This window comes from Sorex araneus, chromosome 2, assembly GCF_027595985.1.
Source record: "Sorex araneus isolate mSorAra2 chromosome 2, mSorAra2.pri, whole genome shotgun sequence".
Lineage (NCBI taxonomy): Eukaryota > Metazoa > Chordata > Mammalia > Eulipotyphla > Soricidae > Sorex > Sorex araneus.
This window is the reverse complement of record NC_073303.1, coordinates 234,516,794-234,543,526: the sequence shown is the minus strand read 5'-3', so window position 1 is coordinate 234,543,526 and position 26,733 is coordinate 234,516,794. Positions and strand designations below refer to the sequence as shown.

Below are 26,733 nucleotides of genomic sequence, written 5' to 3'. Positions count from 1 at the left end.
TTCGATCCCTGACATCCCATATGGTCCCCCAAGCACCGCTAGAGTGCAGAGCCAGGAGTAACTCCTGAGCATCGCTGGGTGTGACCCAAAAAGGAAAAAAAAAAAAGGCAACTGGGGCTGGAGAGATAGCACAGCGGGTAGGGCGTTTGCCTTGCACGCGGCCGACCCGGGTTCAAATCCCAGCGTCCCATATGGTCCCCTGAGCATGACCAGGGGTAATTCCTGAGTGCAAAGCCAGGAGTAACCCCTGTGCATTGCCAGGTGTGACCCAAAAAGCAAAAAAAAAAAAAAAAAAAAAAAAAAAAAAAGGCAACTGCCCTACCAGCTGTACTATTGTTCCACCCCAGCCGCATTTGTAAGGACACAGAACCCTACACTTATTATGGCTGGTGGGATGTGATGTGGGAAAGCAATCGATGAGGAGACAAAGCCATGAAGAAAGCAGACGGCTGCTGGGGCTGGAGCGATAGTATCGCTGGTGAGGGCATTTGCCTTGCACACGCTGACCCAGGTTCGATCCCCGGCATCCCATACAGTTCCCCAAGCACCCCAAGGAGATATTCTCTAGTGCAGAGCCAGGAATAACCCCTGAGCATCGTCTGGTGCAACCCCAAAATCCTAAAAATAAAAAACAAACATCAGATGGGCTGCGGGAGGCATTGCCTGAACCTTTTCTGTCCACTTCTGAACAAGCAGCAAGCGGATCAACAGCCTGACGGAGAAAATACGCAAGCGTGTTTGACCTGAAAAGGGAAAAAGATCCCAACTAAGGCTGCGCCAGGAGTGAGCAGGGCCATGGCGGCTAGCATCCTTAGATTATGAAGGAGGCAGAAGCTAAAAGCCCATGGAAGACCCTGTGAAGGGCTCGAACCCAGGTGCTCCAACCCCTTAAGGTATTTCTCTGGCCAAGATTTTTATTTTGAGGGGAGGAGGGAGGTTGGGGACACAGTCATGTCCAGGGATCATTCCTGGCAGTCCTCAGGGTGCCAAGGGATTAAAGCCGGGTTGGGTGTGTGCTAGGCATACACTTTTGAACCACTGAATTATCTCCCAGCCCCTATAAATATTTTATTATTAATCGGTTTTGGTTTTGCTTATTTGGGCCACACCCAGCTGTGTTCAGAGCTGATTCCTGGCTCTGCTCAGGGAATCACTCCTGGCAGGGCTTGGGGGACCCTATTGAATGTTGTGGGATCAAACCTGGGTCACCTGCATACGAGGCAAGCACCTGCCCACTGTGCCACCTATCTCTATAATCTTTGTTTTTGGGTCACACCCAGTGATGCACAGGGGTTACTCCTGGTGGTGCTCAGGGGACAAGATGGGATCCTGGGAATCGAACCCGGGTCAACCGAGTGCAAGGCAAATGCCCTACCCGCCGTGCTATTGCTCCAGCCCCTATAATAAATTTTTTTTTTTTTGCTTTTTTGGGTCACACCTGGCGATGCATAGGGGTTACTCCTGGCTCTGCACTCAGGAATTACCCCTGGCCGTGCTCAGGGGACCATATGGGATGCTGGGATTTGAACCCAGGTCGGCCACGCGCAAGGCAAACGCCCTACCCGCTGTGCTATTGCTCCAGCCCCTATAATAAATATTCTAAAACAAATTTTTGTGCCTTCTACATTCAGTTATGGAAACCTTTACAGGACCACCACCCAATTTAGGTTGGCCTGAGAGTTGAGACAGGAGAGTGGGGAGGGTGTTTGCCTTGCACGGGGCCTACCAGATTCAATCCCGGGCACCCCACATGGCCCCCCAAGCCTTCCATGAGGGATCCGTGAGCATAGAGCCCAGAATAAGCCCTGGGCACCACCACTTACGGTGCCTCCCTAGCAAAGTGTCCCACTGGGTTTGAATCACTGGCACATCTAGTCCCCTGAGCAGAAAGGGGAGAAATTTCCCCTGGGCTGGAAGGGGATGGACAAGCTATGGGCATCAGCAAAGCGCTGTGTCCTGCTGAATCCGCATGTCCACCTAAGATAGCTTCACCAAGGCCTTCATGAAATGGGGGCTGAGCAGGAGGCCACCCGCGTTTTGTCAGGGCCCCCTCAGGGAGCAGCGTGCAGGTGGTAGACTTACCCATCTGCTTCTGCTTGCTGATACCTTACAGCAAGTGTCCCCCTCCAAAGAGAAACAGGTTCGCTCAATCATGGAGCTCCCAGGCTTGACCTGAGGCCCTGGAATCTGGCGATGCCAGATGCTTGGGCAAAGTGGGGGGTTGGTCTGATAGCCAAGGCCAGGGCTCCGGGCCTGGTGGTCCTGGGGGAGCCACATCACTGTCAGGCATCCCAGCCCCTTTCCCAGATCAGAGCACGGCTCCCAGCCACATGAGACCCCCGACAGCCCCTCTAGACTTCCCTGCAGTCACTCCAAGGAATTCCACTCATGTGTCTTCAGCAGGAGGAAAGTCACAGGGTGGGAGGCAATGCAGCCCCAAATGTCACCGAGGGGGGTCCCTTGGCCCCCTCCAACAACCACACATCACTCCCACTGCGCTTTATAGGAGATTTATTGAAGAAATATTACAACATACAAAAACTACATAAAGTCTGAATCGCCACGCTCACGGCGGTGCATCTGATACGCTGCAGGATAAAAAGCCTTTAAACCGACAGGCGCGGTAGTGGGTAGTGGGATGACGAAGATGACGCTGCCCGGGCAAGGTGGGACCCAGACAGCGCAGACCACCACGCAGCAGACTGCAGCGACAAGGTCACGAACAACGACACCACCAGCACGTGCTGGGGTCCCTGGCACGACTGGGAGTGGGGCGGGGTCACGCTAGGCCTTGAGAGGCTCCTCTTTAGCTGCAGACAGAGAGGCGTGTCAGCGGCCACTCCCCCCAGCTGCCCGCCTGCTGCCGCCACACCCCGAGCCACTCCTGCGCCCTCCAATACCTGTGGAGCTCTCTTGAGCTTTAGCCAACATACAGCGCTTGATCTCCAAGCCAATGGCCTTGGCTAGGGGCGGGGGCACAGCGTTGCCCACCTGCAGGGAGACAAAAGCGACAGGGATCAGGGCCTGGCCCTGCCCCAGCCCCTTCACTGCTGCTTGGAGGGCTGTGAACTGCTCGAGCGCAGTGGTCAGGACTAGGCTGTGGGGACCCACGAGCCCCGCCCCTAACCATGCCCTGCACCCACGAACTCTGTGGGTTCCCCGGCCATCCTGGAGCAAAAGGGCGCCGGGGACAGGTTCCCTCTTTCTTGTCCTCTCCCTGCCACTCACCTGCCGGTGCTTGTCCAGGATGTTTCCAAAGAGCCGGTAGGTGTCGGGGAAGCCCTGGGAGCGGGCACACTCCCGCACACTCACCACGCGGTGTTGCTCGGGGTGCAGGACCCGGCCCTGTGGGGAGTGGGGACCGGGTGGTGAGTGGGGCGTGCCAGGGGCGGGGCCTCGGTGCAGGCGTGCCAGCGGGCGGAGTCTGAATTGGATGCAGTCTGGATGCGGACATGGCAACAGGTGTGCAATGGTGTGGCGGGGGGCGAGGTCTCAGTGAGTGGTGTGTGTAGGTGGGTGGGGCCTCGGCAGCCACTGTGCTGGGCGGGGTCTCTGGTGAGAGGCGGGGCCTTGCAAGAGTGGGCGGGATCTCGATGGGGCCCGGGGCAGGAGTGCGAGTGCATGGTGCGGCAGGCCCACCTACCTGCTTGCCCATGGGCTCGGGGTTGGTGACCGTGGTGCTGAAGAAGCCGTCCCACTCCAGGCGCCCGTACAGGCCGGCCCAGTGGTTGTGCCGGTTGCCGGTGTGCGGCAAACACCAGGGGATGAGAGTGTTGAACTGCCGGGCCGTCGTGTCACAGGCATTACCTGCGGCAACAGGGCATCTCAGAAGCTGAGGGGGCGGTGTCTGTGCACGCAGGCCTGCCGGGGAACCCCGGGCACCCACCTTCGGCGCAGGAGCAGACGCCGCGCAGCGCCCCGGTGCTGCTGACGCCATTTTTGCGGTCCTGGTAGGTGTAGCGCAGCTTGCGGGCCATGGTGCCGTCCGACAGGCGCACCTCGATGTTGGGCAGGTCGCGCCAGTCCGAGCCGGGAGCCAGGGGGATGTGCCGCATGCGGGCCGCCACCAGGGCGCTCATGTCCTGCAGGAGCCGGACCAGGGGTCAGCACAGGGGACCCAGCGGGGATGTCGGGTCCACCAGCCCATGGAAGAGAAACACGGGGGGTGGTTGCAGCCAGCTGGACGCCCCCCACCTTGCAGATGTGATCCCTGAGGATGGGCTGGTACTGGGAGCCCCGCAGCTGCCTCTGGAACCAGGACTGCGGCTCTCCGTTGTACAGGATCTCCAGCGCCGATGCCCCGTTGCGGATCTCTGGGAGGTCCGACATGGTGTCTCGCACCGTGATGGTTCGGAAGGGGCCGGAGCTCAGCCTGCAACGGAGCCCGGTGGACCCATGACCCTCCAGTGACACAAGGTGGCTGCCACGCCAGTGCTCCAGGGGCAGTGGTGTTCCCCCAACCCCCAAAACCTCCACGAGAGCCCAGACCTGGTGATGTTGCTGACAAACTTCTTGTCGTCCACCACGACGCTCAGCTGGCAGGCGCGGGGTGCGAACACGTGCAGCGGCTCGGGAAAGAGGGGCAGCTTCTCCCCGGGGGCCGCCGCCAGGATGATGGCCCGCCGGCGCGTCTGGGCCACACCATACTGGCCAGCCTGTGAGTGGACACGGACACTCGCACACTGAGTGGTGCCGACCCGCCGGCCCGAGCGGCCCCGTCGTTGTGGTCCCTTCGGAAGGGGCTGTATGCCACCTCCCTGGGGAAAACGTGTTCCCCACCCCATGCCGAGCCCAGCCCACCTCCCTGTCCTGCAAGGGGCATGGACCTGGTTCCCCAGAAGTTTCCATGAACTGGGGACCGGGCAGCTCAGACCCCCCCGCATGGCTCATCATCTGGTTCCCGCAGAGCCAACGCCCCTGCAGCCCTGGGGGCGCCCCCACGCCGCATACCTGCAGTACCCCAAAGGTGCACTGGTAGCCCATGCGCACGAGGCAGCGGAGCGTGAGCTTGAGGACCATGGAGCGCTTGAAGGACACGAAGTTGCGCACGTTCTCCAGCAGGAAGTAGCGCGGCCGGTAGTAGTCGCAGTAGCTGAGAAAGGAGACCACGAGCGAGTTCTTGAACTTGGAGTAGGTGCGTGAGTTGAAGCGGTTCATGCCGCTGAAGCCCTGGCAGGGCGGGCCGCCGCACAGCAGCTCCACATCGCCCTTCTGCGGCAGCAGCTGGCCCAGCGAGTTGACGCGCTCGCCGCCCATGACCTGCTTCAGCAGCGTGTTGCAGTCCTCCGTGAACACGGTCGAGCCCGGGTTGTTGAGCCGGAAGGCCTGCGCCGCGGGCTCCCACATCTCGATGGCCCACAGCGTCTCCGAGATGCCTGGGGGGACACGGGCAGAGCCTCTGATGCCCCCTGAGTGCCGGGGAGCCAGCAGAGGCCTGGGGGCCCCGGGGGCCCGTGCCCGGGGCACCCACCTGCTTGGTGGAAGCCCTCGGATAAGCCCCCGCAGCCCGAGAACACGTCCAGGGTGCGCAGCTTGGGGAGCGGGACGGCGGCCTTGGGCTGGCTCGGCTCACTCGGCGGCGACTTGGTCTTATTCTTGCCTGTGGAGACACGGCCCGACCGTGGGGTCAGCCGGCGGCCTGGCCCAGGGCTGTCCTAGTCCTGCTGCTGCGAGGCTGCGCCCCGGTACCCACCTTTGCCCTTCCCTTTGCCTCTGTTCCAGGGGTTGCGGGCGTGGTTCGGAGGGTCCTCGAAGCTCTTGCTCTTGGCGTTATAGGCCTGAGGAGGAGGAGCGCGGGAGTGTTGGGCTGGGCAGAGCTGGGTCCCCGACCCAGACACAGAGCTGCTGCAGTGCACCCCCCAAGACGCTTCACCCCCACACTTCCTAACATCGGAGGCCAAGAGCGGATTATGGGTCACCCCCGGAGGCCCTGAGGGGAGCTCGACCATCCACTCCAGAAACGGGAGCCCAGTACCCCAGGGCACTGGCTCAGGAGCTGTGTCGGAACCCCCTAACCCTGCATACACACTCTGGGCCAGCCCCCTTAGAGTTGCAGCCCGAGACATGCCCCTGTATTGGAGGCAGTAAGGGGGTGCGGGGGGCACCCAGTTGCACCTCTAGGAAGTAGAAGCGGTCAGGGCCTCGGGCCGAGAAGTCCTGTGGGCACTCTGGCAGGTCCTCGCCGTACTCCACCGTGCAGCGGCCCTGCACGGCCGAGAAGTCCACCACTGCCTCCTCGTCGCTCCAGTAAAGCAGGTTGATGTCCGCGTGGTAACTGGCCGGCGTGGACTTGTGCGTGTTCTCCGGCCTGCGGGCACAAGCGGCTGTTTGGGGGCTCTGCGGCCAGCTGAGTGCAACACACCCCCTGCTTGGGGGTCCAGAGACTTGTGGAAGCCCCAGGCCCCCCCACCCATGAAGGCCCTGGTGCTCGAAACAAAGAGGAAATGCCAGTTAGACTTGGGGAGAACTGCAGACATTTCTGGGGTCCCAGGAAAAGTGAGGGGGCCCGAGGCCTCAAGCGAAGAAGCACCATTAGGGGCAGGAGCAAGAGCACTGGTGGCAAGAGTAACCCCTGAGCACTACCAGATGTGAACCCCCAACAAAACCCTAAACAAAATCACAACAAAAAGCCCACAAGCCAGCCAGGGTCTGGGTAGAGCAGAGATGGACTTGGGGGTCCCCCAGAGCTGTGGGTCCCCGCTGTGAACTGGGAGGACTGCGATCCCCGCGCCAACCTGTAGAACTTGTGCACGCGAAGCTTGATGTCGGCCTCGTTGGCTTTGCCGTTGACCTTCTTGGCGCAGAAGATCTCCTTGATGCGGCCGATGCGGAAGGGCTCGGGCGCGTCCAGGTTGCTGCCCTTGATGTAGTCTGAGTACTTCCGGTAGTGCTCGGGGTACAGGTCCTCATCCACCGCCTCCTTCCGGGGACGCTTCACGGGGCTGGACAGCTTGATGCTGCAGAGACGCCACCATGAGGCGAGGCCGGTACCCAGCAGGGACACAGCCTGCCTTTGGGTGACAGGCACGAGCCCACAGGCCATGCAGGCTGCCAGGGAGGGGGCCCAGGCTCCGAGCCAGGTGCCTAGACCCAGGATGGGCCAAGCCCCGGCACTGAACAGCAAATTCATGATCCAGGCCAGACGGGGTCTACAGCCTGGGGTGGGGGGGGTCAGTGCAGACTCGAGCTCTAGACGTCCCTGAACCAGCCAGCCCACCCTGCCACAGAAGGCCTCACTGGGGGCCGGGGACTCAGTCACAGAACAAAGGATGGGATGGGGTTCCAGCCAGGGAACACTGAGCCCTGCCTGGGGACACCAGAGTTGCCTCCATTCTACCTCCCCCCCAGATGGCCCTGCTGGCTCAGAGCTCACCCCACCCTAGGGAAGCCCAGTGACCCCCTCACGGGCACCCAGCCAGGGAGATGACAGCCCCCCCTTAAATTAATATCCCCCACCCCAGCCCTGGACTGCCCAGAGGTTCAGGGGATGGCCAAAACAGCAGCAAGACAGCGGCACGGGGACTCACTTGAAGGTGAAGGCCTCGGGCAGCAGGTAGACGCCGTCGCCCACACGGTACTGGACACCGTTCCTGGTGGCCACGTTGTACAGCACGCGGCTGTCCAGGTCCTCCAGCTGCTCCAGCACACGGGGGATCTCCTTCTGCCGCATCTCTGCCAGCCGAGCGCAGCTGGCACAGAACCTGGTATGGGGGGGGCAGAGACGGGGTCCTGACTGGTGGCCTCAGAGACACAGCGCACGCCCAGCCACCCCACTGCCACGGCCTGGGGGTGTCTGCGGCAAGACAGCACGGCAAGAAGGGTAGAGAGAAGATGCACTCGGGGTCCACTGGCCCCGATGGGCAGCGTCCAGCTAAGGGAGGCATTTTTGGGGGGATCACACCCAGCAATGCTCCTGGCTTTGCACTCAGGAATTACTCCTGGCAGTGCTTGGGGGACCATATGGGATGCCGGGGATCGAACCTGGGTCGGCCGTGTGCAAGGCAAACGCCCTACCCGCTGTGCTATCGCTCCGGCCCCAGAAGGCATTTTTTTTGATGGCAGGTCGGGAGGGATTGCCACACCCAGTGAAGCTCAGGAGTTACTCCGAGCTCTGAGGGAATCGCTCCTCATGTTTGGGGGACCCTATGGGGTGCCCAGGCTTGCTGCATGCCCGACCCACTGGGTGACTGCTCCGGCCCTTAAGGAAGGCACCTCAGTGTCACCACCCCCACCCAGCCCCCAGCTCTGAGGCCACAGGTGGCAGGATATGGATCAGAGATTCGAGACACCCCCTTCCCTCCCCCGGTCTATGGCGGGAAGCGTGACAGAGGCCCCCTGTGTGCGCTCACTTGTGCTTGGCGTCCTCGGGGGGCTGGATCTGTGGGGGGGACTCAAATCGCGCATAGTCCTGATCGTACCACAGCTGGTAGAAGTAGACCTTCTTGTTCTTCACCAGAGGCTCTGGCTCCATGCCGCCCTGCAGGGGGCCCAAGGACATGGTGGGGTTTGCAGCGGGCGCAAGGGGAGGGGTGGGGTAAAAGGGGGGGGCGGGCGCTCACCTCCAGGGCCCAGTTGGCAGACGGCCCCTTGTAGAGGACAGTGACCTTGCTGTGGACGTAGGACAGTTGCATGTCCTCGCACTCGTCCACCACGAAGAGCTCCTGTGAGTCCGAGGTGGCCCCCAGGACAGTGTTTTTGCCTGGGCAGAACCAGTGGGCGTGGAACATGTGCCCGTTGCTGGCGTCCTCCCAGAGCGCTGTGATCCTGCCCAGAGAGGAAGTTGGGACCCACGGCTGGGCTGGGGCAGCCCCCACTCTCGCCCCTCAGTAGGATGAGCGTGAGCAGGGGGTGGAGGGGGAGTCCTGACCTGGCGAAGTAGAGGGGCTTGGAAGAGTCGTCAGGGAAGACGGAGACGCAGTCGCCCACCTCCAGGGTGTCCGAGTCAACGCACACCTTCCGGTAGTAGGTCTTCTTGCCCTCAACCTGGGAACAAGGGTGGCGTGGCAGGAGAGCCGGCGGCCCAAGGGGTTCCTGCCGCCCCACTCTGCCCATCTGCCCATCTACCAACAGCAGCCCCGTGCCCAGGCCCACCCCAGAGCGCTGCCGGGCCTCAGCTCAGCTACACCTCCTCTGGGAAGCCCTCCAGGCAGCCCCAGTCTTTCCACACAGGGCCATGTTGTGCAGGGACGGGCCCGGGGACGGCTCTCCCCTCAGCAATGGGACCCCCAGCTGATGCCCACGGAGAGGCTGGCAGAGCGAGACTTCCCAGGGGAGAAGCTCCCGGGGAGGGGCTATGGAGTGACCTTGACGGCATCCCCAATCCAGAAGATCCGGTTCTTTTTCTGCTTCTTTTTCTTGCCCTGATTCATCTTCTTGGGAGATGGGACCTCGGGGATGTCATCGTCCACCTCGTCATCTTCATCTGCCTCCTTCATGGCCAAGTTGGGGCACCTGCAGCGGGAGGGGCATGAGGGCTGTGGTGGATGGGGGCGGGGGGGTGCAGGGCAGGGGAGGGCGGGGGGCGGGAGGAGGGCCCACCTCCTCTCCAGGCAGGCCTGCTTGGTCCGGCCGGTGCCACCGAACTTCACCATGTCTCTGCAGGCCTTGCACTTGCCGCACTCAGGCTGCTGGCACACCTGCGGGGTGGGGTCACGGAGGGCGTGGGTCAGCGGCTGGGCCCCGCTTCCAAGAGAGCTGGGTTCCAGTGTTTGGGTCCCACCAGGTGGTGCTCAGCCCTGCACTCAGGGGTCACACCGGAGGTGCTCGGGCCAAGAGGCCTGCCTCCCCACTATCTGATCTCTCTGGCCCCAGGTTTCACTGGTTCTCAGGCCACGAGAGTCCTTCCTGGCTCTGTACTCAGGGGACCCTGTGAGTGAGGCCCACGCCACCTCAGCACTGCCAGCAGCTCGGGGCCCAGATAAACACGAACAAGTGCAAGTTTGGGGGCAAGCCCCCAGCACTGATGCTCGGGAGATGCTGAGCCGCGCAGGCCCTGTCTGAAGTCATGGGTCTGGGTTGGGCTTGGGGGTGACACCCAGCGATCCTCAGGGCTTACTACTGGCTCTGAATTCAGGAATTACTCCTGGCAGGGCCCAGGGGAGCCCATGGGATGCTGAGGACTGAATGTGAGCTGGCCGTGTGCAAGGCAAATGCCTTCTCTGCTGTCCGATCGTTCCGGCCGCTGCAGTCACTACCCTCTGACACAAAGGCCGTGGGATGGGCACATGGCGGCCTCCCCAAGCAGGTCCTTGAAGGGCCATCAGGATGGTCCAATGGGCAGGGCACAGGCTCTGCCTGCAGGAGGGGCCCTTGGCCCTGCACAGGGGCAACGAAGCATTCGGGTCTCTGGAGGCGCCTGCTTGGATCCAGGCCAAACAAACCCTCCTCCCAGGGACGCTGTGCCATAAGCCCCGGCAGGCCCCCAGGCGACTACCACCGTCCCCAAGGCAGCACCCCACAGGCCCCCGTGTGACAGCTGCGGTCCCCAGGGCAAGCACCCCACCTCGCAGACGCCGCAGCGCCGCCGCTTGTACATGTTCTCCTTGTCCTCCTGATCGTCCTTCTCGATCTGCTCGTCGAAGAAGGTGTCGAAGATCTGGCACACCAGCTTGGTGGTGGTGGCTTTCGTCGGGGCCTTGCTCTCCTTGGACTGTCTGTTGACGCGGCGCCGCTCGGTCCGCCTGCAGGGGTGGGGCGGGAAGGCCGGTCAGAGACGGCGGGAGAGCGGAGGGGGTCCGGCCTGGGTGGGTGGGAGCGCAGGGCCCGTGGCCTCACCTCTTCCCCAGGGTGACCCCGGCCAGCTTGATGAGGTCCCGCATGCAGGGCGTGAGGAAGATGGGCGGCTCGTCACTGTCCCCCGCCGCGTCGTAGCTCTCCACCTGCTCCACCACAAACTGGGCGTGGCGCAGCAGCGAGTCCTCAGTGAAGCGGTTCAGGTTGAGTGAGGAGGGGGGCACGGTGGTCTGCAGGAGGACACAGATGCGCTGGGGGCGGGCGCAGACTGGCAGGGCACAGGCCCACTCTGGACACCCACCGTCCGGGGGCCGGGGGGGGGCACCGCCGCCTAGGGCTGCACCTCAATCTTATTGATCAGGTCCTCATAGGTGGCCTCTGAGTTGCCCTGGAGGAACTCCACGACGATCTTGCTCATGTACATCTTCTCCTGCATCAGGCTGAACACGGGGGCGTAGTCCGGGCTGGGTTCCATCAGGATGTACTCGGCAAATGCTGTGTGTGGGGGGGTAGATATGTTCAGAGGGCAGGGAGGAACTGAGGAAGCTTCCAGAACAGGCCAGTTACAGGAAGTCAATGCCCTCCCAGCACCAGCAACCAAATTAGCTGAGGCGACGTGAGACAGCCCGAGGAGGGAGAGCAGGCTGAAGGGTGAGCCTGGAAGAGGGCCTGGGGAATCCCACGGCGGGTGTGGATGGGGGGGAAGGTGGCTTAGGGCAAGGCCCTGCAGGTGTGACCCCAACCCCCGCGTGCTCCATCCCCAGAAACCACAGGCTCCAGCACCCCCCCAGTTGGGGCCCCAAGCATTGCTGGGAAGGCGCCCGTGAGATCGTAACATGAACCTGACCAATCAGAAGCTCCAGCCCAGGGCAGACGGACGGAGACAGAATCGCCCATCCTAGCTACACCTGACACGGTCCGCCAAGGTTAGCAGAGACCTAGCCCCGGGGACCCCGCCACAGCCCGGGTGGGACAGGAACCGAGGTCCGTTCTGGTCCCGGAAGCAGCAGTCACACTCACAGGTGGTGAAGCCCAAGAGCGCCTTCTCGCCGCCATCGAAGCCCGTGATCCACCACTCGTTGATGGGGCCCAGGTTCTTGCCGTACACACCACCTAGGGGAAAGTGTTTCCGCAGAGAGTTGGGCAAGAGCAGAGATCCAGAAGGGGAGCCGAGCGGGCCAGGCTCCCAGAGGCGATGGCCAAGAGGACCCCAAGGACCCCTGCTCACCTTCGGGGGACGGATCGTCGTCATAGATGGGCTTCGCGGACCCCGAGAACAGCAACTCCACATTCTTCTCGATGAGGCCCGTGTCGATGGGGCACAGGTGGCCGCGCTTACAGTAGATGCTGACAGGAAGGGGGAGCCGGTCAGCTCCCCGCTGCCTGTCGCACTCCCACCGGGAGCACTGTCCCTCCGCCCTCCCCTGACATGGAGGTGCCGCCCCCAGACACCCATCAGTGGTCCACCACACTGGCCCATGGGGTCTCAGGCGGAAGGCCCCCGGCCGCGCCTACCTGAAGCACGTCAGCTTGTGCTGGGGCAGCTCCTCGTAGCTCCCGAAGCCGGACTCGCTACCGAAGATGTTGAGGATCTCGTTGGTCAGCATCTGCGGCTCCTCCAGCTGGGGGGTTGGCAGGGGACGGGACAGTCAGGGACTCACGCAGGGGGTGGGGGCGGGGACACCAGCTCCGAGGAGCGGCAGAGACTCACCGCGTCGGGCAGGTGCTGCTCGTACTTGAGGTTGGCATTGTCCAGGCCCTGTCCGCAGTGGATGCACTTCAAGGGGTCGTTCTGGGGGGAGGGTGCAAAAGGGGATGCATCAGTGCCCAGGGGCCCCCTCCAGCCCCCGCTCACTCCCTGAGGGTTCCCGTCTGTACCTTGGAGGTTGTAACAGCTTTGGCTCGTGCCACTTTCCTCTCCAACCTGAGGACAGACACAGCGAGGACCATTTGGTGCCTCCTCCCCACTCCGGGCCGGGCGCCCGCTTCGCAAGTCGCAGTCCCGATAGCCACCCCCACATCCCCTCCAGGTCCCATTAGTCTAATGGTGCCTCGGAGAGAAAGGCAAGAGGCGACTCTTACGGTTCTGAGAACGTTATCCTGCGGCGCTTCTCGTCCTGGCGAGAACAGGGGGAGGGTGAGGAGGGCTCCCGCCGGACAAGGCTCGCGCGCCCCCCGCAGCCTCAGCCAGGCACGGCTGCCAACCCCACACCGTCAGCTTCCCAGCTTACTTTTTCATCCTCGTCCCTCTCATCAGAGACCTGGGGCCTGCATTCCTCAATCTCCTCTTCCGGCCTCCGCTTGGCGGTGCTGCGGGGGACAGGCAGTGTCAAGGGGAGCCCGGGGCCCAGCAAAACTCCCGACTCGTGCCAGGGAAGGACCCAGATCGTCACCCTGTCGGGGCCAGATCTGGGGGGGACTCCCTCAGCACAGCCTGAGGCAGGTGCCTCTCCAGCCCATGAGCCCAGGGTGGGGGCTGAGAAAGGGCCACTTGGACAGGGATAGCGGGTGTGGTGGAGGGTTCAGATGGGGCCCCCCCAGAGTGACTCCTCGTCCCCTCCCCAGCCGGGCTCTGCACCAGCACAGCCCAGCGACCTCCGAGCCGCAGCCACTTACAGATCTCTGGTCTGACTCTGGGGTCTCCTTTCCTCCTGGAGAGGGCGAAGGGCAAAGTCGGTGTCTGAAGGGGCCAGGATCGTGACGCCACGCTGGGAAGTCGGTGCAGGAAGTGGGGGTGCAGGCAAAGTGGAGACCTCTGCCCCACCCCTCCCTGCCCCTCCATGCAACTCTGGGCCAGCAGCCACACGGAGGAACAAAAAGCAGGGGCCCCGGGGGAGGGGAGAGGTCCTTACCGCCTCATCCGAGCTTCCAGAAGAGGTTCCGGGTCCCACCACTGTGTCTGCCTCCAGCTTCACTCGCGACTTGGGGGTCCTGGCAGAGCAGAAACAGGGTCTTACCACAGGCTCACAGGCCCCTCGCCCAGACCTCACCACCTGAGGGGGACAGCGGAGGGGTGCAACCTGCCCCGCCACTGCTTGCCAGGGCCCATGGGGACTCGGGGTTTGAGCACACGGCCAGTGGGAGAAGAGTCACGGCAATGACCCAGGCTGCCATCCTGCCTTCTCCCCACTACCACAGCTGGCCAGGTCACAGGGTCCCAAAGCCCCACCCACCCCAGGGCTTTAGCCAATCAGGCACGGGGTCTCGGCGAGGTACAGGAAGAGGTCCCCCAGCACACCCCAAGCCCTGGGTCACAGGCATGGCTCACCCATGCTGTGACCGCCCCCCCAACCTGCTGCCCGTGTGAGAGGTCTGAGCAGGCCTTGCAGTGGGCCTGATGCCCCCAAACTGGAGCCTCTCATGTCTCCCCACTCACCCCCGGCCCCCTGAACCCTGGGAACACCTAGTGACCTGCCCACTCCATTTTGGCAGCAAGTGTGACAGAGACCGAACAGAGCAACCTCAGCTCTACTTACAGCTCTGCAGTTGGACTCCTGAATCTCTTTTCTTCCTAAGAGGAGAAAGAAAGGGTGAGTTTCTTCCCCCGATTGGTTAGGATACTCCTATTCAGAATATTCCAGTGAAAGAAAGTATCTAAACTGGTCTCAGACCCTCAATGGCCAGTGTAGACTGACTGCCTTAGAAATTCTCCAGTGAGGGGGCTGGAGCGACAGTACAGTGGGGAGGGCATCTGCCTAAACCCGGGTGTGATCCCTGGCCTCCTGCAGGGGCCCCAGAGCCCGCCAAGAGTGATCCCTGAGTGCAGAGCCAGGAGTAACCCGAGCATCACCAGATGTGCCCCCCCCTGAAAGGGATATGAAAGGTCCTTCTGCTCCCTCTCGCCCACCCTGCAGGCCCCCTTGCCCCCAAGTACCCCCGGGGGCAGCTGCAGAGGGAGGGATGAACTTGGCCGGCTTTACCTTCTTCACACGGGCGCTATCCTCCACGCCAGCTTCTGCTGGGCCTCGCCCCACGTCCTCAGAGGATGGACCTGCGACCCTGCCAGTGAGACCACTGGTTCCTAAGTTGGGGACGCCAGCCTCGCCAGCCTCACCAAGTCCCCCCACCCACGGCATCATCTCGGGAGCCCCAAGAGGGGGCGTGTGGACTCAGCCAGGTCTGGCTCCAGGAACACCTGCTGCCAGAGTCCACCCAGCCTCGGAACTCAAGACGAGCCCCTGGGCCCAGTGTCTGCGGGTGCCACAGTGCGGCTCCCTGCCCTCAGGCGAGGGCACATTCCTGGTGCACAGAAGACACGGGCCCCCCAAACGGGAAGGTGGTAAGTGGCACTTACGGTTCTTGGGTGAGGACTCGCCGTCGCTTCTCATCCTGCGCAGAGAAGGGAGGGAGTGACAAAGATTCATTTCCGAGGGTCCAGCACCGAGTGCGGAGACAAAGCACCCATGCGTTAGCAATGTTGAGCCAGGGGACAGGATGGGGCTTAAGGTCTTGGCTGCACACTAGCCACCCGGTTCCATCCCCTGCACCAGACACTCCCCCACCCCCCAAGGAGCAATGCCTGAACAAAGCCAGGAGTCAGCCCCAAAGCCCAGAAAGTCAAACGAACGTTAATACTGGAATGTGTTACCTAAACTCCAAGTGAAAACTTTTGCTTTTTGGCTCTCACCCAGCGCTGCTCAGAGGTTACTCCTGGCTCTGCACTCAGGAATTACCCCTGGTGGTGCTCAGGGGACCATATGGGATGTTGGGAATCGAACCCGGGTTGGCCGCATGCAAGGCAAACACCCTACCCGCCATGCTATCGCTCCAGCCCCCACAATTTTTTGTTTTGTGGACATTGGTCAGGCCCCACCCACCGGCTTCTGAGTGAGCCACAACCACACCGGAATTCCCAGGGTTTGTTTTGGGGGCCGTATCTGGCAGCGCTCAGGGGTCATGCCTGATGATGCTCAGGGGACCATATGGATGCCAGGGATGCAGCCTGGCAAGCACCCTCCCCGCTGTACTACCTCTCGGGCCCCGAAATTCTCAGCATTTATAGAGAAACAGAAACTGACCCAGGAAAGAAATTTCTGATGTCTGCAGCAAACACTGCCCATGGTCCACTTTCTCCCCTGGGCTGTCCCTAGAGGCCCAAGCCTTGCATCTCAGCCCATCTCCACGGTTCTGTCCTGGGTGCTGGGCCACCTCAGGGACAAGTCCCCTGAAGGCAGGCCCGGGGCCAAGCCACAATTGAAGGCAGACTGGACACAGGGAGGGAGAACCCAGGGCCCCCACCTGGTCTTTCTCGTCACCAGAATCTTCTGTGGATGTCCTCTCAGACTCCTCATCAGGCTTCCGCTTGGCCGGACTGTCCACACAATAAAACCAACTGTCAGGGGCTAACCCTGGCCTCCAGCAACCCCGTCCTGCCCTGCCCGACGGCCTCAGCACAGGCTTGGGGCACTGACTCTCCCCAATGCATCTTCATGCCAAACGTGGCAGGCGCGGCTTGCAGCTAAAATGGTCCCGCTGAGCCACCGGTGCACGTGGTCACCATCCTGCCAGTCCCAGGAGAACGTGGCTCTCACCATGCACCAGCCATGACCAGGGCCACAGCCCATTCTCTGCGTAAACCTCAAGCGAGCACAGCTCCTTGTGACCTGGTCTCCATACCTAATGGCCAGCTCATCGGCATGTGAGCAGGGAAGGGGCGACCCACCCGGGTGACCCTGTGGCTGAGCACAGAGCCACCAGCGAAAAAAATCAGAGGGAAGGACACTGGGGAGGATGTGAGCGTTTGCCACCAATTGCACTCTTGGTTTGGGGACACACCCGGCAAGGCTTGTGGCTGACTCCTGGCTCTGCACTCAGGGATCACCCCTGGCAGGGCTCAGGGAACCCTATGGGATGCCAGGGTAGGCACCGGGTTGATCACCTGCAAGACAAACATCTTCAGCTGTGCTGTCACTCCAGCCCGCCCCTGCTTTTATTGTATAGAAGGAGATGCCCCCCCCACCAGCCGTGCAAAGCTACGCTGGGTGGGCAGGCTGTGCTGGGGTCTACCAGGGCTGTGCCCCGTGGATCCCAGAAGGTAGCGGCTGTGCTAATTCTGTCTTAGTGAGACGAGAGACAAGAGCAGGGTTCGAGCTGTCACTATCATTCCTTTGCGGGAGGGGCGGGGTGTCTGTTGGCAAGTGTTGGCAATTAAAGCAAAATCGGAATGAAAACATCGTGTGTATGTCCCGTCCTGTGACCATGTGTAGGAAACTACCGAGTGCCTGAAAATGAGACCACACGGCTGACATCTATTTCAAAGAAACCTTAGTGCGGGGGGAGGCGGGGAGGCATGATGGAACCATCTACGCTCAGGATTCACACTGACCACTGGCACGGGAGTGCACAGTCCACTGGACTAAGTTTGGGACTCAAGCGACAGGACAGCAGGGAGGGTGCTTGCCTTGCAAACAGCCAGCCAGGTTCAGCGCCCCGCACCCCATACAGTCCCAAACCCTGCCAGGAGTGATCCCTAAGTACAGAGCCAAAAGTAAGCCCTGGGCATCGCCAGATGTGGCTCTGAAACAAAACACAAAACAAAATTGTACTAACTTCACTTTTTGTGTGTGGGTGGTGCCAGAGAGACTAGTGTGGTGCCAGGGATACAAACCAGAGTTGGCAGGACATATGACAAGCAACCCTAAAGCCTGACCTCTCCAGCTCTACCTTCACTTTTTGGGGGAGATATTAGAAGTATCCTAGAAGTTGGAGTAAAAATGCCCTATTCATGCTCTTACAAAATACTTTAAGAGCTGGAGGGAAAGTCCAGGGGTTAAGATGCTGCTTCGCATGTGGCAGGCCCCAGAAGATCACCTGCAGCACGGATGGTCCCGTGAGTATGCAAATGAGTGAGCAGAGAGCCAGAAGGTGAGTCGTGAGCGACGCTGGCGATGCCACCCCACCACCCCCAGAGAAATATACTGCTCATTGAAAATTTGAGCGCTTAGTTATGGCAGGTGAAGGTGTATGCCATGCATGTGGCTAATGCCAGGGTTCTAGCCACGGCACTGTAAGGGGTCTCCAAGCACCACTGGGAGTGTTCCCTGAGCAGAGTCAGGGATCAACAGCCCCTGAGCCACCAGGGGTGTTCCAAAACTCCCAAGAATGATTTTGGGCTTGGGGGACCCTATGTGGCGCTGGGGATCAAACCCAGGTCAGCTACGTACAAGGCAAGTGTCTTACTAGCTGTACTATCTCTTGGTTCCCCTGACCCCCCAAAATTGGTGTTTGGGCTACACCCAGCGATGCTCAGGAGTTACTCCTGGCAGTGCTGGGTCAACCGTATGGGATGCCGGGGATTAAACCTGTGTAGGCCATGTGCCAAGGCAAATGCTTTATCCACTGTGCTATCCGCTCTGGCCCCACCCTCAAAATAATTCTTCGTTCAAGTAGCAACTGACGAAGGGCAAGTTGCACCTGCCCTTCCTGCTTTTCTCCTTCTGTACCCAAAAGGAGGCCACTGGCCACATGCCACATACTGACCCCTTCGAGAAGTGAGCAGTGATGGTGGTCTGTCTGGTACTCTGCCGTGTAACCCGGGGTGTCGGGGAAACCTCAGCTGCTGAGAAGGAAGGAAAGCGCCCCATGAGGAAGAAGGTCCCACAAAGGGGCGCTCGCCCACTCACTGGCTGGCCCCAGCTGCTGGCACCCAGAGCCCTTCCCCAAAACAACAAATCTCGGCCCTGGGCGGCTGGTCCCTCTGACGCTTAGTCAGGACTCCGGCCCGCACGCTGGGGCGCAGAGGCAGGCAGAAAGGAGAATCCTGCTAAGGCTGTCGGGGAAGCAACGGTCACCGCAGGCCAGAAGGCAGGGACATAAGGAACAAGCCCGGGGACCCCCACACTGTGCGGGAGTCTGTCCCCTTGCTCCTGGGGCCCCAAGTCTACTCCAGGTCACAGGAGCCGCGCACATCTTACCCCTCGTCTCTCGGTCAGCCCTGCCTCTCCGGGGCGCAGACCGGGGTGACTTGAAGGGCTCGGCCATGGCCGCTCTCCGCTCCTCTCTACCGAGGTGCTTCCCGTTCGCTCGTGCCCCGTTCACTTCCCGACTGAAAGCATGAGCTCCGTTCTCCAGGGACAAATCTTTATTTAAAAGGGATTTGACTTTAGCCAGGTAGCCCTCCTACGGCGGGAAAGGATAATTTAAGGAACAGTGAATGGAAACCGGTGGCGGTCAGAGAAATCAATCAGGAATCACAAGCATTTCCTTCCGAGCGGGCAGGGAAGGAGGCACGGTCATGCCAGGCCATGCGGGCAGCAACCCCCCACACACTTTCTAGCAGCCTGAGAACCCACTTACCTCGGACAGCTCTTCCGTCCGTAACTTTGTCTCCAAGTCACATAACTGAGTCTTGATCTCTGTTTGCAGAAATTCATGCAAGAGGTTCAATTTCTCCTTCACACATTCCTAAGGGAAAGTTGTGGGTTTCATGTGAGGCCCTAGAAGCCCGGAACTCAGGAGCAAAGCAACATACAACCGACTTAGTGGGCCAATGGGCCTGGGGCCAAAGAAATGAGACATTTCTAGGTGGCCGCCCCACCATGGCGGGGCAGGGACAGGCTACAGGGGCTAAGGTACTGGCCTTTAATGCTGCTGAACCAATTCCACTCCTGGCACTCACAGAGCACAGACACAAGAACAACCACTGAGCACCCCTGGGTATGGCCCAAACCCTCCCCACTGGGGAAAAAAAAAAAGGATCAATAATAGTAATGAGAATTACCTTTTCTGTCAAGCTATTGCGTTCCAAGTCTTTGAGTCTGGGGAAGGAAGCAGGGGAGAAAGGCCCATTAAGCAACGCCGTTTTCCCCAGGAGCATGCAGGATTTGGGGGAACAGTGGGGCTCAATGCATGCACACACATCCAGGGCGTGGGAATCCACAGGGCCATGTCTATGGCATGAGTCATTGGCGGTCTGAGGGGGGCGGGGCCTGGTGGTAAAGGGTCCCCCAGAAGGGCTGCTTTTAGAAACAGGGAAGGGGGAAAGCGGGGGTGGGGGGTGTCCTTCCACCAGCCCCCCACCTCCTGCAGGGAGCCGCCAAGTCACAGAGGCCACGGCAGGGCAGGTCAGCTCCAGTCCTGTCTAGGAGAGGTGGCTGCAAAATGCAAAATGGGGTGTCCAGGCATCCGGGCAGCAGGGGGTGCCCTCGTGCCGCTGAAGAGGCAGCGCAAGTGAGAGAAGTTGGCGGCTGTCAGACGCCTCCCACCGCAACGCTCAGTGGCCTGGAACCATCTGACAGTTTGGCGGGAAAAGTCAGCCTGCAACTCCCTGAAGACCTGCTGCCCTGGGTGCGTGGCCGAGCGTGCATGAGGCAGTGGGTTGCACCCCCACACCGTCCCCCACCCCCAGTAGATGACGGTCTGCCCCACTGGGTGGGCAAGGAGAGGAGCAGGAGATAAGAGGGAGCCTGGAGCCTGCGTGCGTGTGTGTTTGTGCACGGGCACATGCAGGTCTAACCAGCTGGGCAAGTGTCTGAGGGAAGGAGCGGGCCTCCACCCCAGCACCCACACGGGCCAGGCACCCAGGGGCAGGGAAGAGTTCCCCTTATCCAGGGGGACAAGTGTAAGCGCCAGGCCAGGGACAGGCAGGACGGGGCTGTGCGGCCGCACACACGGGCTCCAGGCAACCAGGCACCACCCAACTGCAGGGCTGGGTGTGCTGCCTACAAGCCTGAAGATCACACACTTAATCCGCACAAGGTAATTAATTCCAAATCAAGTTCGCTAGAAGCTCCTGGTGCCCTTTCCCAGACAAAGGATCGAGAACCCAGCAGACTTCTCACTCCGTCTGCTCTGGATTCCTGAGGCGGTCCAGGGGTAAGGACCAGCTCCAAGACACTCGGAGTCTGATCCCGCCACCGTTCCTAGGAATGCCCAGCCCGGGGCAAGACTGGACCAAACCAACAGCCCCAGAGGCAGGCGGGAACTCCAAGCAGGCGCCACAGAAGCAGAGGGTCTGGTAGGAAGTAAAGCTGCTGGCACTAGAGCGCCCCAAAACCCAGGTGCCCACCGCAGAGACCCCCCTCCTGCTCCAAGGGGGACCTGAGGCTGCCACCAGCTTCTAGAAAGCCAGGCCTGCTGCCGTTGGGCTCAGGCCCAAAGGCTTCACTTCTTGCCGCATCTGCCCACAGCGCAGGGACAGGGAAAATCCAAGTTCCCCTGCTCCTGAGATGGGGCACTGAAAGGTTTGGGGGGGTGGAACGCAGGGTGGGCTGCACAACGGGGAAAAAGCAGGTCCAGAGAGAAGCCGGCGGTCAGTCTGATGGAGGCCAGGACCATGGGCCAGTCTTCGGCTGGTTTCAGAGTTAGCGACCCATGGGAGGGGGGCTGAAAGAAGAGGCAGCAAGCTACAGGGAAACGGGTCCAGTAAAAACGTACAAGATGGACAGACAGATGAGCTGCAGAGAGATTACAAGACACTTGCTTTCACTCAACACCAGAACTGCAGGAGCAAAATAGGGCTGGGGTGAGGAACATCACAGCTCTGCTCACTGTGCCTTCGAGGCCAGGCTGCGTGGGAGAAGGGGTGTGGTGTGAAGGGGTGTGGCGTTCACACAGACGCCCCAAGGGCTCCAGACCCTGACCTCCAGAACATGGGAGCATGCCGCAGAAAAGGCGCTAAGAATGGGCCCCAGACTGAAAGCAAAGGGGCCTCGACTGGCACCCAAATCTGACCCATGAGGCAGTGAAGAGATGCCAATTCTTCCCTGGTCCTCCAGAACATTCGGTCTGTGACAGACGGGACCAGGTGAGACTAAGAGGTTCAACCCTTGCTTTACTCAACTCACAACTTCCCACTGGGAAGAAAGGGATGGGGGTGGGGCACATGGGGGATGCCGGCCAGCGTTTCAGGCAACACTGGTTGTAGGGGTGCTCGGCGACCGGCAATCAGAACTGGCTGGAGGCATCAAAGCCGGAGGTTACTACAACCCCAATGGCACCCCAGATGACAGCAGGGCCAGGACTGGGAGAAATCAGGGCAGAGGAATGACAGCGAGAGGGGGGAGTGGTCCTGGGGAGCAGAGAGCATCACAAAAGCTCAGCATCCCAACAATGAGACAACAGAGTCGAGAGAGGCCACGTCAGTTCCAAAGTGACCCTAGGATGCGGGCTGCAGCCATGCCCACCTCCACAAGAGGAGCGGAGCCCAGGAAGCCCTGGCTAGTCCTACCCAGCATGCACTGACCACTCCCGGGTGGCCTAATGGTTAGAACTCAGCACTTTCTTACCCAGCATGCACCGCCACTGTCACGTCTGTCCCTGACTGTCATGACACAGGCCTGCTCTGAAAGCCCCATACGGGCTGCTCTCCCATGGCCATCCCTAACGCCCTGGGACAGCGGACAGTACCGCCACAAAGCACCCCCAAACATGTGAGCCCTCACAGCGGCTCTATCATTCCACAGGGGAGAACGACAGTGGCGCTGCCCTGGCTAATGCCCAGGTCACCAGACCTCAGGAACTGCTTCCTGCCCAGCACCAGGAGCCGAGAAGCAAGCTGGCATCACAGCTAAAGCTCACGACAGGGGCTCCCCTGAAGGGCGGGGTCTGACGGGCACGCTCGAAGCCGCGAGCCACCAAGGCACCGAAGATGAATGCGGCTGGTTCCAGAGTGGCAAGGCAGCCCGACTCCACGGCAGGAACAGTGTTGCAGGGTTAAGGTGCACGGGCACGGCCTGAGCGTCAGTGTAGCGTGGAGGGCGTTTGCTGTTCAATCCCCAGCATCCACTAGGGTCCACTGAGCCTGCCAGGAGTGATCCCTGAGCACAGAGCTGGGAATAACTCCTGAACCTTGCCAGCTGTGGTCCCCAAACAAAACCCCTCTGAATCTTCAGTGGGCAATCCTAGCACAGAACAGCAGATCTTAGGTCTAAGAACATTCCAAGTTCCAACAAACCTGCTCGGAGCTGTTTGACAGCAAGGTCTGCACAGAAAGAACAGGCTCAAGCGGGAATCTTGGCTTCCGGCAGCCCCCAGGGTCAGGCACAATGAGAGCCAAGCCAGGAGGATTAAAAGGACAACCAAGCAATTAGCGACAGACAGCAGAGCTGATAAAACTCAGCTCAAAGAAGTGATAACCAGCTAACAACACAGGGGACCTGACAGCTTTCAGGTGCCCCCAGGGGATGCAGGTAAGTCACCCCAGGGAAAATCAGCTGTTTCTGAACAGATGCAACAGGCCACAGAGACAGCACAGCAGGGTGGGTGCTGGCCTTGCTCCTGTGCTCACGGTTGATCTAGATTCGATCCCTGGCATCATATAGGGTCCCCTGAGCCTGCCAGGAGTGATCCCTGAGTGCCAGACAAAAAAAATAAAACAATCTAGCAAGTATCCAACATCCACCAGGAGACAAGTATGCCAGGAGAAAATGGTGCGGGGGCTCTAGCTCAAGGGAAGGTGACTGGGCCCTAAATTCTATCATGAATCTTAGTCTGATCCCTTTTAAGTTACGGTAATGGACAAATTCTTCAGCAACAACTCCCCCACCATCTCACTTGCAGGTCAAGTAGTTTCAGGATTCAGGGGCGGGGGATGCAGCCCCCAGGTACCAATTCCAAAATCACACAGGACAAAAAGTGGTTTTCAGGCGCCAGAGCCATAGTCCAGCGTGGAGAGAGTTTGCCTTGCACGCGGCCCACCCAGGTTCAAACCAGGGCATCCCTTCACACACACCCGCCCCGAGCATCATCTGGAGTAATTACCAAGTGCGGAACCAGGAGTTTCCCCTGAGTACTGGGAGTGTGGCCCAAAAACAAAAAGAAATCAAATAAAAAAGTGGCTTCAACTTGGCAGAAGACCCAACTACAAGCTCTCTCCCCAAACCCTGACCTCCAGAATTTCACTTCTCTCCTCCCTCCCAAACCCCAGTCAAGCAAGATGATGGACCAGCCAAAGTTGAGTTCAAACTGGTTTCCAGGGTTCAGGGGTGAAGGAGGAGAGTGGGGGTTCCTGGGCCTGCCTGTGTGGAAGTCGGGGAGCATTTGCAAAAATGGGAGGGATTCCTGGACGTGGGGGAGCAGTAGCCTTTGGAACTCCGCAGCTGGGGCCTCCCCATGCAAGTCCAGCCGGTGCAAACTAGATTGCTCCTGGGGAGGGGGTATCTCCCATATCCGCGACCACCCGTCATTGCCCCCCCACCCCCGACAATCTGCAGGGGACTCCCCCGTGCACCGTCCAGGGGGGGCTCTAAGTCAAACACCCTCCGCCTTTGCGCCCAGCGCTGGCCCGGACCTTGGTCGCTGGCATTTCCTTGCAGAAAACGTGCCTTTCCCCTGCAGCAGAGGATGGAGAGGTCCCACCTCCCCCCCAAAAAAACGGGGCTCGCAAACCTGAGCCGGCCACGCCCGGGCCCCGAGCGGCGGCGACGTCCTTCTCTGGAAGCCGCCATCGGGATGAGCAGCTCTGGGGGACGCGGGGGACACACCGTGGGGTGATGGGTGAGGGGGGCGACCTCTCTTCAAACCCCCCAAAAAAGAGAAAAAAGCCTCCTAGGAACCCCGCCGGTCCTGAACCCCGAAGTGGGGCGGGCACCGGAAGTGGAGGCCGGAGTGGCCTGTGAGGGGGACCCAGGGGTGTCCCGAGGCCGCGGGGCTGCCCACTTCCTGTGCCACCAGCCGGCTCCCACGGCGGCTCCGGAAATCGGGGACCCCCTGGCCCAGGATTCCCACTCCCGGCCCCGTCTGTTCGCATGCCCTGCGGCGTCACCCCGCGCCCCTCAGGTCTTAGTCACTAGGGAGCCGCCAGGGCCCCGAGGCCCATTTTGGCGCCAAACGGGGACCAGGGCGCGCGACCGGAAGTGCCGCCCGGCGCGCGCCAAGCACCCTGCGCATGCGCGCGCGGCTGTCAGTCGCGGCCACGCGCGACCCCAGCGGAGGCCGCCGCTGTAGCCCCCCACCCCCAGCCCCTTGAGAGCCTCCAGTCTCCCGCGACACCCCCCAATCATCCCGGTGCGGGAGCACCTACCGCCTGCGCACGTCGTCAGGCAGGGAGTCGGCCCGAGAGGCCGGCGTGGGCACTCGGGCCGGGGCGGTGCGGGCGGGCATCGCGGGGCGCGCGGCGCGGACAGCGGCTATGGCAGCGCTGACGGTGGTGGTGGCGGTGGTGGTGGTGGTGGTGGTGGCGGTGGCGGTAGCGGGCGGCAGCAGCAGCACAGAGCGGGGCCCCGGCTTTTCGCGCGGAAACCAACGGGGAGGGGCAGCGAGCGGAGGCGGAACGTACCACCCCGGCGCGGGCGCGGGGAAGGCGGCGCGTACCAGGCGGGCGAGGCCGGACCCCGCGCCCGAGGCCCCAAGCGCCACGCCGGGTCCCGGGTAGGGGCCACGCATGCGCGCGCCGAGCACGCACCCCTCCGCGCGGCCCAGTGGGCTCGTCCGCGCCCCGCGGGTCCGCTGGGAAGCCCAGCCGGGCTCTCATTCATTCTCAGGTCCTTTCCGGCTGGCAGGCGAGCATGCCCAGAGGGCAGGGGGGCTGCGCTGGAGAGAGGGGCTCTCTCGAGTTAAAGCCCTCAGTCCACACCCTAGTGATTTATTTGCTCTCTAAAACCCCTGCGGCTGGTTCTTTTTAGGCGCTGGAGGTGGCTAGAAGAATAGATCCCCAGGTCCCAGGAACTGTGGGAGAAGTGCGAAATACAGAGCTGGGACCACGGATCTCGCTGGGTATAAAGATCCAGTCCACTTGATAACTCATTGAAAACAATTTTTTAAAATGCACAATATGCTTCGATCCCCAGTATGAGTCCCCCCACTAGCTCTGCCAGGAGTGATCTCCCTAACACGGAGCTAAGAGGAGCACCCAAAAACTAAAGAACACATCAGAATTTGGGAAAGGAAACACTTTCACAAAGTGTGCTTAAGGATGCGGCCCTAGCAATAGTACAACGGATAGGCATTTGCCTTGCACGCAGCTGACTCTGGTTCGATCCATATGGTGCCCTGAGCAACCCACCCAGAAGTGAGCTTTGAGCACCCGTCGGGTGTGACTCAAAATTAAAAAGTGGTAATCCCACTGAGAAAAGTCAAGCTGAACCTCCCACCTTACACGAAAATCTCAAAATAAGAACCTCAGAACCGGAAATCACGTGGGCAAAGCTTCAAAATCACGTGCTGTGAATTTGCCTGGGATTTTTTGAATGGCAACACAAACTTAAACAGCTCGCAGCTGACTCGGGTTCTGACCTGGGTTCTATCCCCAACATCCTATATGGTCCCAAGCACCACCAAGAAAAAATTGGCTCTGTGGCCAGAAGTAACCCCTGCACATCACACCCCCCACAGCCCCCAAAATAAAGCAATCCAAAGAGACCATCCATTAAAAACGAGTGGTGACAAGAGAGATAGAATAATGGATAAGGAGCTTGCCTTGCTTGCAATCAATCTGGGTTCCATCCTGAACTCTTGAGTGCTGAGGGGTAAACCCTGAGCACAGTTGGGTGTGGCCCCAGAACATAAATAGATGGGCAGAGATTTGAAAAGCCATTTCTCAAAAAATACCCAAATAGCTTCACCAATCACAACCCAGGAAGCTATGCCCAGGGAGTTATGCCCTCTTAGACTGCAGATGACCTTTACCCAAAATAGACAAGAATGAGTCAGGAGGACCAGATTCATAGCACAACGGGAAGGGTGCTCCCTTTGCACACAGCTGACCCGGGTTCAATTCCTGGCACCACAAATGGTCCCCAAAGACCCATCAGGAGTGATCTCTGAGCACAGAGCCAGGAGTAAACCTGGAGCACTACCAGATGTGGTAAGAAACAAAAACAAGCTGGAGTGATAGCACATCGGGTAGGGCATTTGCCTTGCACGTGGCCGACCCGGGTTCAATTCCCAGCATCCCATATGGTCCCCTGAGCACTACCAGGAGTAATTCCTGAGTGCAGGAGCCAGGAGTAACACTTGTGCATCGCTAGGTGTGACCCAAAAAAAAGAAAACAAAAACAGATGAGCCAGAGGGCTAGCCCAGGGGTTAAGGTGCCTTGCATGCAGCCATATGGGACCCAGATATCT

General features: G+C 60.5%; 1 protein-coding gene across 5 annotated transcripts; it reads right to left on the bottom strand.

Annotated features, from left to right (window-relative positions):
• Positions 1–2,494: 2,494 nt before the first annotated feature.
• DNMT1 (DNA methyltransferase 1) lies at positions 2,495–25,030 on the bottom strand. Of its 5 annotated transcripts, none has more exons than XM_055127693.1 (39): positions 24,692–25,030; positions 19,451–19,487; positions 19,027–19,134; positions 18,645–18,849; positions 18,211–18,289; positions 15,970–16,042; positions 15,026–15,060; positions 14,652–14,730; positions 14,208–14,242; positions 13,584–13,662; positions 13,348–13,439; positions 12,963–13,041; positions 12,814–12,848; positions 12,610–12,655; positions 12,443–12,523; positions 12,247–12,353; positions 11,960–12,078; positions 11,752–11,844; positions 11,075–11,226; positions 10,774–10,961; positions 10,502–10,679; positions 9,538–9,635; positions 9,303–9,450; positions 8,867–8,982; positions 8,559–8,763; positions 8,349–8,476; positions 7,527–7,700; positions 6,735–6,956; positions 6,115–6,307; positions 5,693–5,777; positions 5,471–5,599; positions 4,951–5,375; positions 4,489–4,655; positions 4,195–4,372; positions 3,887–4,082; positions 3,644–3,807; positions 3,229–3,345; positions 2,901–2,991; positions 2,495–2,810 (listed from the first exon to the last, which is right to left on the bottom strand). In XM_055127693.1, exons 1-39 carry the CDS (start codon positions 24,769–24,771, stop codon positions 2,785–2,787), a joined length of 4,842 nt encoding a protein of 1,613 aa, XP_054983668.1. In that variant the 5' UTR covers positions 24,772–25,030; the 3' UTR covers positions 2,495–2,784. The 5 variants fall into 5 exon arrangements, with proteins under 5 accessions (XP_054983668.1, XP_054983669.1, XP_054983671.1 ...); XM_055127694.1 differs by having other exon boundaries at positions 18,211–18,286; XM_055127696.1 differs by having other exon boundaries at positions 13,348–13,382; positions 24,692–25,029.
• Between the last annotated feature and the right edge of the window lie 1,703 nt (positions 25,031–26,733).